The 15,041-nt window shown below is 37.3% G+C and overlaps 1 protein-coding gene across 1 annotated transcript in view; it reads right to left on the reverse strand.

Annotated features, from left to right (window-relative positions):
- ERO1A (endoplasmic reticulum oxidoreductase 1 alpha) overlaps nucleotides 1-15,041 on the reverse strand; it is a 49,004-nt gene that overhangs the window by 24,378 nt on the left and 9,585 nt on the right. The window contains exons 2-6 of the mRNA XM_046008511.1: nucleotides 13,063-13,182; nucleotides 12,252-12,335; nucleotides 6,426-6,464; nucleotides 619-695; nucleotides 441-514 (exon numbers count right to left, since the gene is read on the reverse strand). Coding sequence (XP_045864467.1) covers nucleotides 441-514; nucleotides 619-695; nucleotides 6,426-6,464; nucleotides 12,252-12,335; nucleotides 13,063-13,182 — 394 coding nt within the window. The remainder of the gene's footprint in view (nucleotides 1-440; nucleotides 515-618; nucleotides 696-6,425; nucleotides 6,465-12,251; nucleotides 12,336-13,062; nucleotides 13,183-15,041) is intronic.

A 15,041-nucleotide genomic window follows, 5' to 3' on the forward strand; every position in this document is an offset into this window, starting at 1 on the left:
TTCTAGCTATTTTATGTAAATGGAATCACACAATAGTTGCCCTTTTGTGTCTGGCTTATTTCATTTAGCATAGTATTTTCAAGGTTTATCCATGTTGCAGCACATATCAAAACTTTGTTTGTGGCTAAATAATATTCCATTCTATGTATTTATTATACTCTGCTTTCTATTCATTTGTTGATGGATATTTGGGTCATTTCTACTTTTGGCCATTGTGAAAAATGCTGCCACAAATACAGGCATACAAGTATGTGTTACCCTGTCTTCAGTTTTTTTTGGTACATATTTAGGAGCTAAATTGTTAGGTCATACGGTAATTGTCTTTAGCTTTTTGATGAACTGCCTAACTTTAGAAACTGAGTTCTAAAAGCCATTTTAAACAACAAATTTAAAATTAAACCCAATTTTAAACAAAATGCACACTATGAAAACCGTTATACCATCAGCTTCACAGAAGTTGTCTGAGGAATCATCGTGCTTGGTCCACTGAAGAACAGCCTTCTGTGTTTCCTCACTTCAAATAAAGAAAACAGGTACTATTACCCTTTTCTTAAAGTTACCATTTCACAAGGGAAAAAAAAGCAAAATACTACTGCAAAAAAAGAAAAAAAATCAAACCTCAGAGATTCATCCACCGCTCCAAGTCGTTCAGCTTGTTCACATTCTTCAATGAGGTTATTGGCTACCTCAGAATACTAAAAAAGGAGAATAAACAAATGACCACTTATTGCATTTTTTAAAAAGATTTTATTTATTTATCTGACAGAGAGAGATCACAAGTAGGCACAGAGAGAGGAAGGGAAGCAGGCTCCCTGCCCAGCAGAGAGCCCGATGCGGGGCTCGATCCCAGGACCCCAGGATCACGACCCAAGCTGAAGGCAGAGGCTTTAACCCACTGAGCCACCCAGGCGCCCCCACTTATTGCATTTTAAAAACTTTTTAAAAGAATATCAAAATTATCTGAGGTTCTCTCATACCTAGCACAATTTCCTTGGCTTCAAAACTTAAAAAAAAAAAAAAAAAAAAAAAAGAAATCAAGCCCTCACATCTCCCCTAAAGCTTAAAAAACAAACGAACAAAAAAACAAAAAAACGTAAAAGGCTTTGCCCCTTGTTTTTGTTGGTGAACACATTTACTATATGGTCACAACATAGAGAATGTAGTTCTGATAACTCATTACCAAGCTGTTTGCTAAGAAAATCTCTGAGGTCTTAGGAATATTAGGCAAAGGATCATGAGGTAATGTCCCACTTTTTTCTTTCTTTTTTCCTTAAAGTAGGCTCCATGCCCAGTGTGGAGCCCAACAGAGGCTCTGAACTCATGATCCTGAGATCAAGGCCTGAACTGAGATCAAAAGTCTGACATTTAACTGACTGAGCCATCGAGGCACCCCGGTGTCCCACTTTTTTAATGGCCTAATTGTAAGCATCAGTTTTCTCTTCCATAGATAAGTGGTTGGACCAGATGATGTGTGTCTAGGTCAATCTCATCTCCAAATGCTATGATTCTAAATATGCCCCGGGGCACACCAAGTCTTACAAAAAGTATTCTGACGTCTTTAGGTATTTAAAATATATTCTTTACAGGCACCTGGGTGGCTCAGTGGGTTAAGCCTCTGCTTTCGGCTCAGACTGTGGTCTCAGGGTCCTGGGATCGAGCCCCTCATCGGGGGAAACACATCCCCTTGGCGGGGAACCTGCTTCTCCTTCTCCCTCTGCCTGCCTCTCTGCCTACTTGTGATGTCTCTCTCTCTGTCAAATAAATAAATAAAATCTTTTTAAAAATAAAATAAAATATATTCTTTAACAACCACATTTCTTCTCAACATCTAAGCCTCACACACACACACACACGTTATTCTGATAGGCATGTATTTGGCACAGGGGAAGTGAATGTAGATCATATGATTTCACAACACACTGGTCATCACCACCACAGAGCTGAAAGATAACATTGGAAACAGAAGGCACAGATTCAATCACTCAACAAATATTTATTGAGTGTCCTTATTGTTAGGATGACCATACTAATGACTGCCTAGCCTATGACACTTCTGAGAATAAAAGGTAACCGAAGATTATCTAAGATAACCGAAATGATACAATTTTTTGAAATATTTATTTACTGAATAACAGCTTCGTTTCATTATAATGGTTGACCTATAAGCTCATTTCCAACACTATTTTCAAAACTAAAATTCTTTCTACATAATTAAGTATTAAAGGGATATGATACATTCAACCTACTCTCAAATGGTCTGAAAATAAGAATATGTGTATACAAAATAAGAATATGTATACATACATATAGAATATGTATATAGAAAAATGAGGCAAAATATTAAAAACTAGTGAATCTGTAGAGTACACACAATGTCTTGATACTAATCTTGCAACTTTTCTATAAACAATTAGCTTAAACTAAAAAGTCAAAAATACATATCAAAAAATGAACAGAATTTGTTCAAAAAATGACATACCTATGTACATTAAAACAAAAAATTTTAAAAACCCTATCATTATAATTATATGAATTTTAAAACATAAGTTAAACAAAATATTCTTCAGGTTCTTTTTCTATTCTGTTTCTATTTAAACATTTAATGACTTTGTTAAGTCACATATGTCTTAATTTTATATCACTGGCATTTTTCTGAAGAAAATGTTTTTTCAATTTATCATTTTTAATTTTTCATAAAACTGCCCATAATCTCCTTCAAAGTTAATTTTTATGCCCAGTCAATTTGAAATCATCACTACCTTCAATTAGCTCTTCCCTGCATTTATACTTTTTAATTGAGAAAAGTATTCTCTCTACAGGTAAATATGTGAAAATATTTTAAACCAAATTATTTTCACAAGGTCTATTCTTTTGCTTTCAAAGTACGTTTCTTCACTAAATATGTTAAGACAAAACTCATCAAATAATTTTATTATTTTAAATATTTTGCCAAATATAGATGCTACAAAATTGTAATCCCTATTTCATTTCATTTTAGATGAGAATATAAACTTATCCAATTAAAAACAAGAGTTTCATCAAGAAGAGACTTCCCACAAGAGGAGATACTCCAAAACACATTTATAAAATTTCAGAATTAAACCTTAGAGCACCATTTGAATTTCCCCACATTAACATGTTTAATCCCTCCCTAGCTTTTGTAGAAATAAATTTCGTTGTTTTTGTTTACAAGCTTTGTTATAATAACTGCAATCTGCTAAACCTTCAAAAGTTAAGGATTTTTCCTTTAAGCATTCCATTCATTGATACTTTGAACAATAACTGTCCACTGATTTTAAACATATAGCTATCGACATTTAGAGATATCATTTATTAAAAACTGGTTAATACCACTGAAGGACTCTTGGGTTGTTTTACAAAATAATCTTCAAAGGCTCAAACATTTATTTTATTTTTTTTTAAGATTTTATTTATTTATTTGACAGAGAGAGATCACAAGTAGGCAGAGAGGCAGGCAGAGAGAGAGTGGGGGAAACAGGCTCCCTGCCGAGCAGAGAGCCGGATGTGGGGCTTGATCCCAGGACCCTGAGATCATGATCCAAGTTGAAGGCAGAGGCTCAACCCACTGAGCCACTCAGGCTCCCAAAGGCTCAAACATTTACAAAATCTGATTGATGATGGACAGCAAAGAAAGTACCTCTGTCCATGCCAAAGTAATATTTTCTTCTGCATTAGCTTTACTTCAAAAATATTATGGTCATTAAGTATATATATATATATATAAATACAAAAACCTGTATATTTTGACAATTACCACTTCTATCTTAATTGGTAAAATATCACAGTATATTTGGACACAATTATGAATTATGTATACATCTTTTTTTTTTTAAGATTTTATTTTTAGGTCATCTCTACACCCAATGTGGGGCTTGAACTCACAACCTTGAGATCAAGAGTCATATGTTCTAGGGGCACCTGGGTGGCTCAGTGGGTTAAGCCTCTGCCTTCGGCTCAGGTCATGATCCAGGGTCCTGGGATCGAGCCCCACATTGGGTTCTCTACTTGGCAGGGAGCCTGCTTCCCCCACTCTCTGTCTGCCTGCCTCTCTGCCTACTTGTGATCTCTGCCTGTCAAATAAATAAATAAACTCTTTAAAAAAAAGAGTCATGCTCTATTGACTGAACCAGCCAGGTGCCCCTGAATTATGTGTATATCTTAATCAACTACAAATTTATTTCTGCTCCACAGACTTCTTGATTTAGTAAGAATTGTTTTTATCAGAATTTGTATATTATCACCACAAAACAAATATTTTGTCTTCAGTTTTTAGGTTAAAATGAATTTATACTGGCATTCACAATAGGGACAAATGTTTTCTCTCAACAGCATAAACTTTAAAAAGTTTTGATGATGCTGGCATCATTTAACTATGCGCAAAGTTCTGCTACTGGAGCCAACACATTGATAGCTATGACTTTACTCTTTGTATGTGAACAACAAAACATGAAATCAAAAAGGAGCAAAATTACTTTAGAATCTATGGTGGAAAAAGTGAACAGTGGTTCCCCTGGGAGAAAAAGTAGAAATTGGGACAGGGTATCAAGCGACTTTCTAGGGTAATAGTAATGTTCCCTATTGTAATCAAAGCGTAGATTATACAGGTACCTGCATTTAGCACAGGCACACCTAAGATTTGTGCATCCCACTGTGTGTTAACTTTATAAAAAATACGTAGAAGCAAATATTGGACTCTGGTTAATGATGTACTTCTAGATATAGATATAGATATAGATATCTCTAGCTGATGACACATTTAGGGCAATGTGTACTGATGCTTGCAATCTACTTTGAAATATATCCAGAAAATAACATTTTTTAATGGATAACTAGAAAGATGGACAGATACTTATGAGATAATGTAAGTTTACAAAATGTTAATGGTAGAATCCATTACTGGGATCATCTTAAAAGGCCATAGTCACTAACTTGAAGGCGCTCCTACTAGCCAAAGACAGAACAACTCAAACATCAAAAGGAATCCTAAGAAATGAGTACAACAGAATCCAATACATAAAATATGTCAAAATTCCTAAGTTCAAAATAACATCTAAAAATAAAAACCTTACTGGGCATCTTCAGAGGTGTCAGGGGACCAGACCCATAATTATTCTGAAAACTGGTAAACAGAGGAAAAGAATGAAGCATTGATCCTGTCTGTCCTGTATAAATTGTATTTCAGGGCATCCAAATAGTTGACAAGAAAAGATCTTTATAGAATAATAACAGATAATAAGTATAGAAAGAACGATATAATTAGGGTATCAGCATTTTCAAAACCCTAATGAAAGAATACAACTAGGTAATAATCATCAAAGCTGCTAAAACTTTCACAGAAAAAGCTAGTAGGGAACTTTATATCAGATGTACAATGAATCTAATGATCAATCTTATCATAAGAAAAAAAGAAAACCAGACATGATGTGTCTTCTGATATGATGTAATAGGAAGTATACAGCAACACTTATCAATATATATCAGGAAATGAATCTGAAAAGCCATAATACATAACTGCCAGTTTACAGAAAATAATGTGTTGAATGATGTAACAGGGATACAATCAACTAAAACACAATATGAAAAATTCTTTTTTTTTTTAAGATTTTATTTATTTGAGGGGCGCCTGGGTGGCTCAGTGGGTTAAGCCGCTGCCTTCGGCTCAGGTCATGATCTCAGGATCCTGGGATCGAGTCCCGCATCGGGCTCTCTGCTGAGAGAGCCTTCCCTTCCTCTCTCTCTGCCTGCCTCTCTTGTGATTTCTCTCTGTCAAATAAATAAAATCTTTAAAAAAAAAAAAAAGATTTTATTTATTTGACAGAGTGAGAGAACACAAGCAGGGGGAGCAGCAGAGGGAGAGGGAGAAGCAGGATCCCCGCTGAGCAGGAGCGGGATGTGGGGCTTGATCCCAGGACCCTGGGATCATGACCTGAGCTGAAGGCAGACATTTAACAACTAAGCCACCCAGGCACCCAGAATGTGGAAAATTCTATAGGATAAGGATTCATTTCCTCAACATATAAGTTTGCAAAGAAGAAAAAAGAAAATGGAATGGACATGGGTTAAAAGAGACTGAAGAGACAGAAATATACCAGTACTGCCAGAAACTAAGGAAGTGTTGAAGAAAGAGAAAAACCACAATGATGGGAGTAGATCAAAGGGACATAGGAACAACTGAAACAGCTCCCAGTGGCCAAATTAGAATGATCTGAACAGTAAAATGAAGTCACACTAATTATAATCCTAAGTAGAAAATAAATACCCATAAAGACTTACCTGAGAATGGCTTTAAAATAATTGGGAAAGTGGAGCACAAGGTACAGACGAAACAAAATTGACCACAGACTAATAATTGCTCAAACTGGGTGATGGGTTTTTTTCTTTTATTAGTAAGTACGTATACATACCTTATAGCTTGCAGATTTAATTCCATCAGGAACTTCATCCTGAAAAAGAAAAAAAAATGCTTTTATAAAATTTATTCTACCTTCTGAAAAAAAAGTTAGTTTCTATAATTTATGAGATTTTATTTTTATTTTTTTAAAGTTTATTTTATTTATTTAAGTAATCTCTACCCCTGTAGAGATCTTGATCCCAAGATCAAGAGTCACATGCTCTTCCAAATGAGTCAATCAGGCACCCTTATTTTTTTTTTATTTTTGAGATTATTATTTTTTTTTAAAGATTTTATTTATTTGACAGAGAGAAATCACAAGAGAGGCAGGCAGAGAGAGAGGAAGGGAAGCAGTCTCTCCGCTGAGCAGAGAGCCCGATGCGGGACTCGATCCCAGGACCCTGAGATCATGACCTGAGCCGAAGGCAGCGGCTTAACCCACTGAGCCACCCAGGTGCCCCTTTGAGATTATTTTTAAACTGAGAATAGTTAAGCAGTTTTTTTGTTGTTGTTGTTGTTTTTAAAGATTTTTTATTTATTTATTTGGCAGAGAGAGATCACAAGTTGGTAGAGAGGCAGGCAGAGAGAGAGAGAGAGAGGGAAGCAGGCTCCCTGCCGAGCAGAGAGCCCGATGCGGGACTCGATCCCAGGACCCCGAGATCATGACCTGAGCCGAAGGCAGCGGCCCAACCCACTGAGCCACCCAGGTGCCCTTAAGCAGTTTTTGTATCACTTTTTTTAAAAGATTTTATTTATTTATTTGACAGAGAGATAGCACAAGTAGGCAGAGCAGCAGGCAGAGGAAGAGGGAGAAGCAGGCTTCCTACCAAGCAAGGAGCCCAATGTGGGGCTCAATTCCAGGACTCTGGGATCATGACCCAAGCTGAAAGCAGATGCTTAACAACTGAGCTACCCAGGTCCCCTTTATATCACCTCTTTTTTTTTTTTTTTTTTTGGCAGACAGATCACAAGTAGGCAGAGAAGCAGGCGGGTTGGGGGATAAGGAGGCTCCCTGCTGAGCAGAGAGCCCTATGTGGGGCTCAATCCCAGGACCCTGAGATCATGACCTGAGCCGAAGGCAGAGGTTTAACCCCCTGAGCCACCCAGGTAGCCCCCTTTATATCACTTCTTAAAAGTAAACAAAAACCCAACAAATTATTGTATAGGTTGCTGATCATGTATTTTATTACTTACATAACAGCATGGAAGTGTAAAAATAGCCACTCCTTTTGATGCCCAAATTGTCCCACACTGGCAACCAGGGAACCCACAAAGTGCTGACTTGATATCTGTATCTGTCCTATTGATATGACCCCAGTAATCTTTAGCAGCACCCTTTATTTTCTGTTATGACAAGATACTCCAGGCTCACCTTGTATATTTCTTTTTTTTTTTTTAAGATTTTATTTATTTATTTATTTGAGAGACAACATGAGTTGCAGGGAGGGGCAAAGGGAGAAGCAGACTCCCCACTGAGGAGGGAGCCAGAAGTGGGGCTCGATCCCAGGCCTGGGATCATGACCTGACCTGAATGAAGATGTTTAACCAACTGAGCCACCCAGGTGGCACACCATGTATATTTCCTTTTTTTTTTTTTTTTAAGATTTTATTTATTTGACAGAGATCAGAAGTAGGCAGAGAGGCAGGCAGAGAGAGAGGTGGAAGCAGGCTCCCTGCTGAGCAGAGAGCCAGATGCGGGGCTCGATCCCAGGACCCTGAGATCATGACCTGAGCCGAAAGCAGAGGCCCAACCCACTGAGCCACCCAGGCGCCCCACCATGTATATTTCTTGTTCCAATCTTGGAATCAAGTATTTTTTAAGAAGCCCTAGTTCTTTTCAGAGGAGATTGGCGCTGGTCTTTAGTCATGTGTTGGCCACTTACCAACTATAGGACCTGTCTATCTATCCTCAAAGTGATGCTGTGAATAGACATAATGATGCATGTACTCTGAAACCACAGGGCCCTATTCCAGTGCTAAGTATATTTCTGAAAAAGACTATACCTGCCGAAAGGGAAGGACCCACACAGAGACAATCACTTTATTATGTAACTTTCCAGATTCTGAACTAGCTCAACATATAATTCTTTTTCTAAGACCAGATATTTAGATGGTCTCTAATTTTTTCATATCATGCCAAATTCATAAACTAATTTTAGCAGAATTGACACCTTTACAATATTTATTACTACTTTATGGTCATCTTTGAACATCTGTTCAATTATTTTAGTAAGTCAAAATCTTGGTGGAATTGCTATACCAAAAGACATGTACCTTTTTAAATTTTGTTGATACATTTGCTGAACTCATCTCCAAAAAGATTTAACCAGCAGAATGCTCATTTCTTATTCACAGACTAACACTAGATGCTGTTATTCATTTTCACATTGGTCATTTAATAATGGGAGGGGAAAGAATGTTGCTTTGACCCATTGTAAAGGTAATAAATAATTGGACTGTCAGTTTATAGAGAGATTCCAGGTTGCGAGTTCAAGCCCCACATTGGGTGTAGAGATTACTTCAAAGAAAACGTTTAGGGATGCCTGAATTTCTCAGTCAGTTAAGCACATGACTCATCTCAGCTCAGGTCTTAACTCAGGGTCATGAATTCAAGCCCTGAAAAAAAATGTTTTTTAATTGCTTTAAAAAAAAAAAAAATGAGGGGTGCCTGGGTGGTTCACTCGGTTAAGCATCTGCCTCCAGCTCAGGTCATGATCTCAGGGTTCTGAGATCAAGTCCTGCATCATGCTCCCTGCTCAGCTCAGCGGAGAGTCTGCTTCTCCTTCTCCCTCTTCTCCTACTCCCTGCTTGTACACGCCCTCTCTCTCTTGCTTTCTCGCTCTCTCTCAAATAAATAAAATCTTAAAAGAAAAGAAACTTTTTTTAAAAGAAGATGAGATCCAAATTTTCAATACCTGTAAAACCACTTGCCTGTTTTTTTGTTTTTTTTTTAAAGATTTTATTTATTTGACAGACAGAGATCACAAGTAGGCAGAGAAACAGGCGGAGAGAGAGGAGGAAGCAGGCTCCCTGCCAAGCAGAGAGTCTGACGCGGGGCTTGATCCCAGGACCCTGGGATCATGACCCGAGCTGAAAGCGGAGGCTTCAACCCACTGAGCCACCCAGGCGCCCCCCACTTGTCTGTTTTGACCAATGTTAATAATGACCCATTTAATGCATAAGTGCAATTAAATGCCTTTATTAAGTATCTACCATATTTTCAGCATTTTTTAAAAGATTTTATTCATTCACTTGACAGAAAAAGACACAATGAGAGAAGGAACACAAATCAGTAGAGTTAGAGAGGGAGAAACAGGCTCCCTGCTAAGCAGGGAACCTGATACAGGGCTCGAGCCCCAGACTCTGGGATCATGACCGGAGCCAAAGACAGATGCTCAACGCCTGAGCTTCCCAGCCACTCCTATTTTCATCATATTTAATAAGTCATACATAAGTTATTGGTAAACCTGAATTTCGCCAACTAATGTTTCTGATTACTAAATATAAATGCCAGAACTTAGGAAACAAAATGAAACATTTAAATTAATGATATCACTTTAATGATATTTTCATGATAGAGGTTGTTTCACAAGCTAATTCTTGAATTTTCAAAAAGTTTGTCTGTGAAGATGAGTATAACTAAAGACCTGATTCTCAGGTATCTAATGACAAAATGCCCATAAATAAAATTTTTATATTTTCTTTAATTCCATATGCTGGATAGGTCTATAGAGCAATATTTACACATATAAAAATAAACCACTCAATGGTGAGTGCTGTGAAGTGTGTAAGCCTGACAATTCACAGACCTGTACCCCTGGGGCAAATAATACATTTTATGTTAATGAAAAAAATTAAATTAAAAAAAAAGAAATACAGCAACAAAATATTAAAAAATAAAACAAATTAAACCACTCAAAATTATAGTGCCACTTCATACCCATTAGGGTGGCTATTATCCAGAAAACAGAAAAGAGTAAGTGTTGGTGAGGATACAGAGAAACTGGAAACATTGTACACTGCTGGTGGGAATGTAAAATGGTGCAGCTACTGTGAAGACAGTATGATGTTCCCCAAAAAAATTAAAGCGAGAACTACCGTATGATCCAGTAATTGTAATTCTAGGTGTATACCCCAAAGAACGGAAATTAGGGACACAAGCATATACTTCTGCACCCATATCCAGGGCAGCATTATGCACAATGACCAAAAGATGGGAATAACCCAAAAGCCAAGCAATGGGAGAATGGATAAATGAAAAGCAGATACACATACACATACAATGCCTTAAAAAGGAATAAAATTCAAATACATGTTACTATGGATAAACCTTGAAATCATGTTAAGTGAAACAAGTCAGACACAAAAGGATAAATTTTGTAATAATCCCCCTTATACGAGGTACCTAGAATAATCAAATTCATAGAGACAGAAAGCAGAATAGTAAAAAAAAAAAAAGAAAGCAGAATAGTGGTTGCCAAGAGCGAGAGGGAGGGTGGAATAGGGAGTTACTGTTTAATCAACGTGCAGTTTCAGTTTGTGATCAGGAAGAAGTTCTGTAACTGGATGGTGGTAATCATTGCACAACATCATGACTGTACTTAATGCCAATAAACTGTACACTTAAAAATGGTTAAAATGGTAAATTTTCTGTTATGCATATTTTATCACAATAAAGAATAAAAATAGAAATATATGCTTTTAAAGGAAAAAAGGTTTTGTTGAAAGTGTAATTTTCTGTTTTCAGAGTAAAATGCTTTAAATTTTAATGTTCTGAGAATTCTTATTTATTTATTTTTTTATTTATTTGTCAGAGAGAGAGAGTGCGCACGCACAATCAGGAGGAGCAGTGGACAGAAGGAGAAGAGATAGGTAGAAGGAGAAACAGCTCCCTGCTGAGCAAGGAGCCCAATATGGGACTCAATCCCAGGACCCCAGATCACGATCCGAGCCAAAGGCAGACAGACACCCAATCAACTGAGCCACTCAGGCGTCCCTGCTCTGAGAATTCTTAAGCAAAACTAGGTGTTCTGTCCAACCCCTCCCCACCCAAAGAAAACAATACATCCATGAAAAAAGGGATTTTTGTTTATACTTCGATTAATTTCATTTCATTATACTATAAACACAACTTTGGTAAGACATAAGAAAAACAAACATCAAGCCAAAAGAACTACTAATCTCACTAGTAAATCAAAGGATTATATTTATCACAAAATCTAATTCTATTATTATGAAAGCAAAATAATTCAAAATAGATTTTATCATTAGTAAATTTAGGTTTTGCTTTTGTGTTTTTTTTGTTTTTTAAGATTTTATTTATTAGAGAGAGAGCAAAGCATATGCAGGGGGAGCAGCAGACAGAGGGAGAGAGAGAAGCAGGCTCCCTGCTGAGGAAGGAAGACCAATATGGGACTCGATCCTAGGACCCTGGGATCATGACCTGAGCCAAAGGCAGATGTTTAACCCACTGAGCCACCCAGGTGCCCCTTGGTTTTTGTTTTTTCTTTTTTAAGACTGATTTATTTATTTGATGGGGGAGGGGGTTAAGGTAGAAGTAGAGAGAAAATCTCCAGTAGACCCCCTGCTGAGCCTGGAGCCTGACACACGGCTGATCCCAGGATCCTGAGATCATGGCTGAGCAAAAATCAAGAGTTTTGATGCTTAACCGACTGAGCCGCCCAGGCACCCAAGTTTAGGTTTTTAATCTATAAATATCAAACAACATTATATTTAACCTAAGGACTGAAATGTTATTTTAGTTGCATTGCCCCTTTTTAAAAATTGCAATTATTTGAAAAATGATGTAACAGGTTTTAAATGTACGTGTGGTTCTTACCGAATGACAAGGCTTGACAGCACAGTCTCTTCGCCCACACTGGTTGATATCATTCCAGAAAGGACATGGCCTCTTCAGGTTTACCTATAGGATAACAGAAAAGGTTATAAAAGTAAGAACCGTGAGATTATTATTGACAAGCGTTGAATTAAGATGCCAGAACCTGGTCATGCTATTAGCTTCAGTTTTTCTTTTTCTTCCAGGTCCCTGTTGCCAAGTTCCAGCGATTATATCAATGTGTAACTTGTGTAAGCAAATTGGTAGATTTGATTAGGAAGATAGACAACTACTACACAAACCCTGAACAGACGGTGACTGGGAGCCAAAGGAGCTCGTATCATCACCACTCAAATGATACTCTTTTTAAGCAAGTACCAGGCCTTCGTGAACTCAGATGAGGACCACATATGCCAATGATCAGATTTTCTAAACTCTTTCTGTAGATATCTCAAGTGACTAGTTAAAATAATACAGGTCAGAATAAAGTTATGCTTTTCAAAAAAATCTAATGATTTTAATTAAGTGGAGTCAATACAGTATTTTAGAAAAGTACGAATTAGCAATTTTGGTAATAGTGTAATAGTTTCTGTTCTGACTTCAATTTAACCAACAAGTTTCTAACTCCAGAGTGCAAAACTGAGTTGCTGATACTTTTATATCCAATGGATAGTTTCAAACCACGTTGTTCACTCTTGTGAACTGAATTTTAAATAATGGCTGCAATTTTGAAGTTCAGAAATTCCTAAGAAAATATTGTTATATATTTAAACTCTAAGTATTCTTGTACAAAAAAAATTAAAAATAAAAATACCTTGTAATATCTAAAGTAGTCACTTTCAAGAAGTTTTTGTAGTCTCGGGAAAAGCCTGTAGTTATTAAATCTATCGATGGTTTCAACATCACAGGTACAATCATCCAAGTAACCACTAACCTGTTACAAAGAAAATGAAATAATACATCAAAATACTTTAGGTACAACAGGGTTCTTTTTCCTCACAGGCTATGATTCAGACAACTCTTATCATCCCTCCTCCTCCTAATTTTCAGAGATGGGGTATGACAGTAATTTAATAGTGCTATTGCTCTTACTGTATACCTAGAGGAATAGTGGCTGCTCTTTGTAGGGTGTACTGTGCTCATCATCACACGTGTGCACATACATGTATGCAAAGAGTTGGTCCCCTGCAGCCACTCTGTAATCCCGCCCCAGGCCTGACCAAGGGTAGGCATCTAACCCAAACCAGGCCATGGTCCCTGCTCCAGGAATCTGGAATTGAGAATAAGAAGAAATGTCTCTCCCTGCAGTTAGACCACTGAACAAGTAAACTCGGACCATATTCCATTATATGAGCCAAGGAGCACATGAGCCAGTTGGCAAGATTTTTTTTTTTTTAAGATTTTATTAATTTGACAGGCATCACAAGTAGGCAGAGAAGCAGGCAGAGAGAGAGGAGGAGAAGCAGGCTCCCCGCTGAGCAGAGAGCCCGATGCGGGGCTCGATCCCAGGACCCTGGGATCATGACCTGAGCCAAAGGCAGAGGCTTTAACCCACTGAGCCACCCAGGGGCCCCCAGTTGGCAAGATTTTAAAAGATACACAATGACGCAGAGAAAGGAGATAGAGAACATACGCTACATGGATTCCCTGGGGGTTTCCGGCACCTACTCCTCCCCATCCTTCTTGAAGCCCCAATTGCACTCCCATCCGTGGCTTTCCCGAGACTCCTATTCCTAAGATTCAATTGTCTCTGTCTTTCCTTTTAGTTTCCAACAGGATGTATAGTCTGGAGATAAGCTTAGTGAATGTATAAAAACAAGTGATATGGTATTAATAAGAGAAACAATAATTCATCATAAGGATCTAACAACTCTCAAATATTCTGCCATGATGATTTGTCTAGGTTAGAAATGGTGCTTAGAAATCACTTATATTAGCAGCACAGAGATAGCAAATTGACCAAAGTCAATTCTGATCTTCAAATGCTTAAAACTAACATCTTAACTACAATTACAATCAGACAATGTTATCAGAAGTGAAACTAAAAGTCTTAGAAGTTTATTTGGGGCCAGGCATATACCTCATAGAATTATACACTGTAACATTGTAAGTAACAAATACATCATGATTTAAGAGCAGTAACTAGATTTTTTTTTTTTTTAATACAGGGCATGCTGCAGAAAAGAGATCTTTATCATACTTTGGTCTGAATATTTGCATTATAAATTACTCTGAATTACATTTTAGGGTGACTTATTAAAAAAATTTTTTTTTAATCTATTGGTGAATAAATAATACTTTATTGAAATACTGAATGTAGGGGCGCCTGGGTGGCTCAGTTGGTTAAGCAGCTGCCTTCAGCTCAGGTCATGATTCCAGGGTCCTGGGATCAAGCCCCATATCAGGCTCCCTGCTCAGCAGAGAGCCTGCTTCTCTCTCTCCCTCTGCCTGCCGCTCTACTTAATTGTGCTTTCTCTGTATCTCTCTGTCAAATAAATAAATAAAGTCTTAAAAAAAACAAAACAAAACAAAACACTAAATATAGGTGTTTTCCCTTTGGAGTACATAAAATCCTGCACTACCTTTTAATTTTAAAACATCACAAAACAATAATGCAAATTTTTACCTGAGTGAATACATTTGGGTGACGACAGATAACACGTCGGAGGATGACAGCAATATCTGAGAGCTAAGATTTTATACCAATTTACCTAGTCTCATTTGTTTTGGACTTGTTTTAGACTAATTTGGGTACTAGAAATCTCATCTACATATTTTGTTACTGCAATAACT

Source organism: Meles meles, chromosome 6, assembly GCF_922984935.1.
Source record: "Meles meles chromosome 6, mMelMel3.1 paternal haplotype, whole genome shotgun sequence".
Lineage (NCBI taxonomy): Eukaryota > Metazoa > Chordata > Mammalia > Carnivora > Mustelidae > Meles > Meles meles.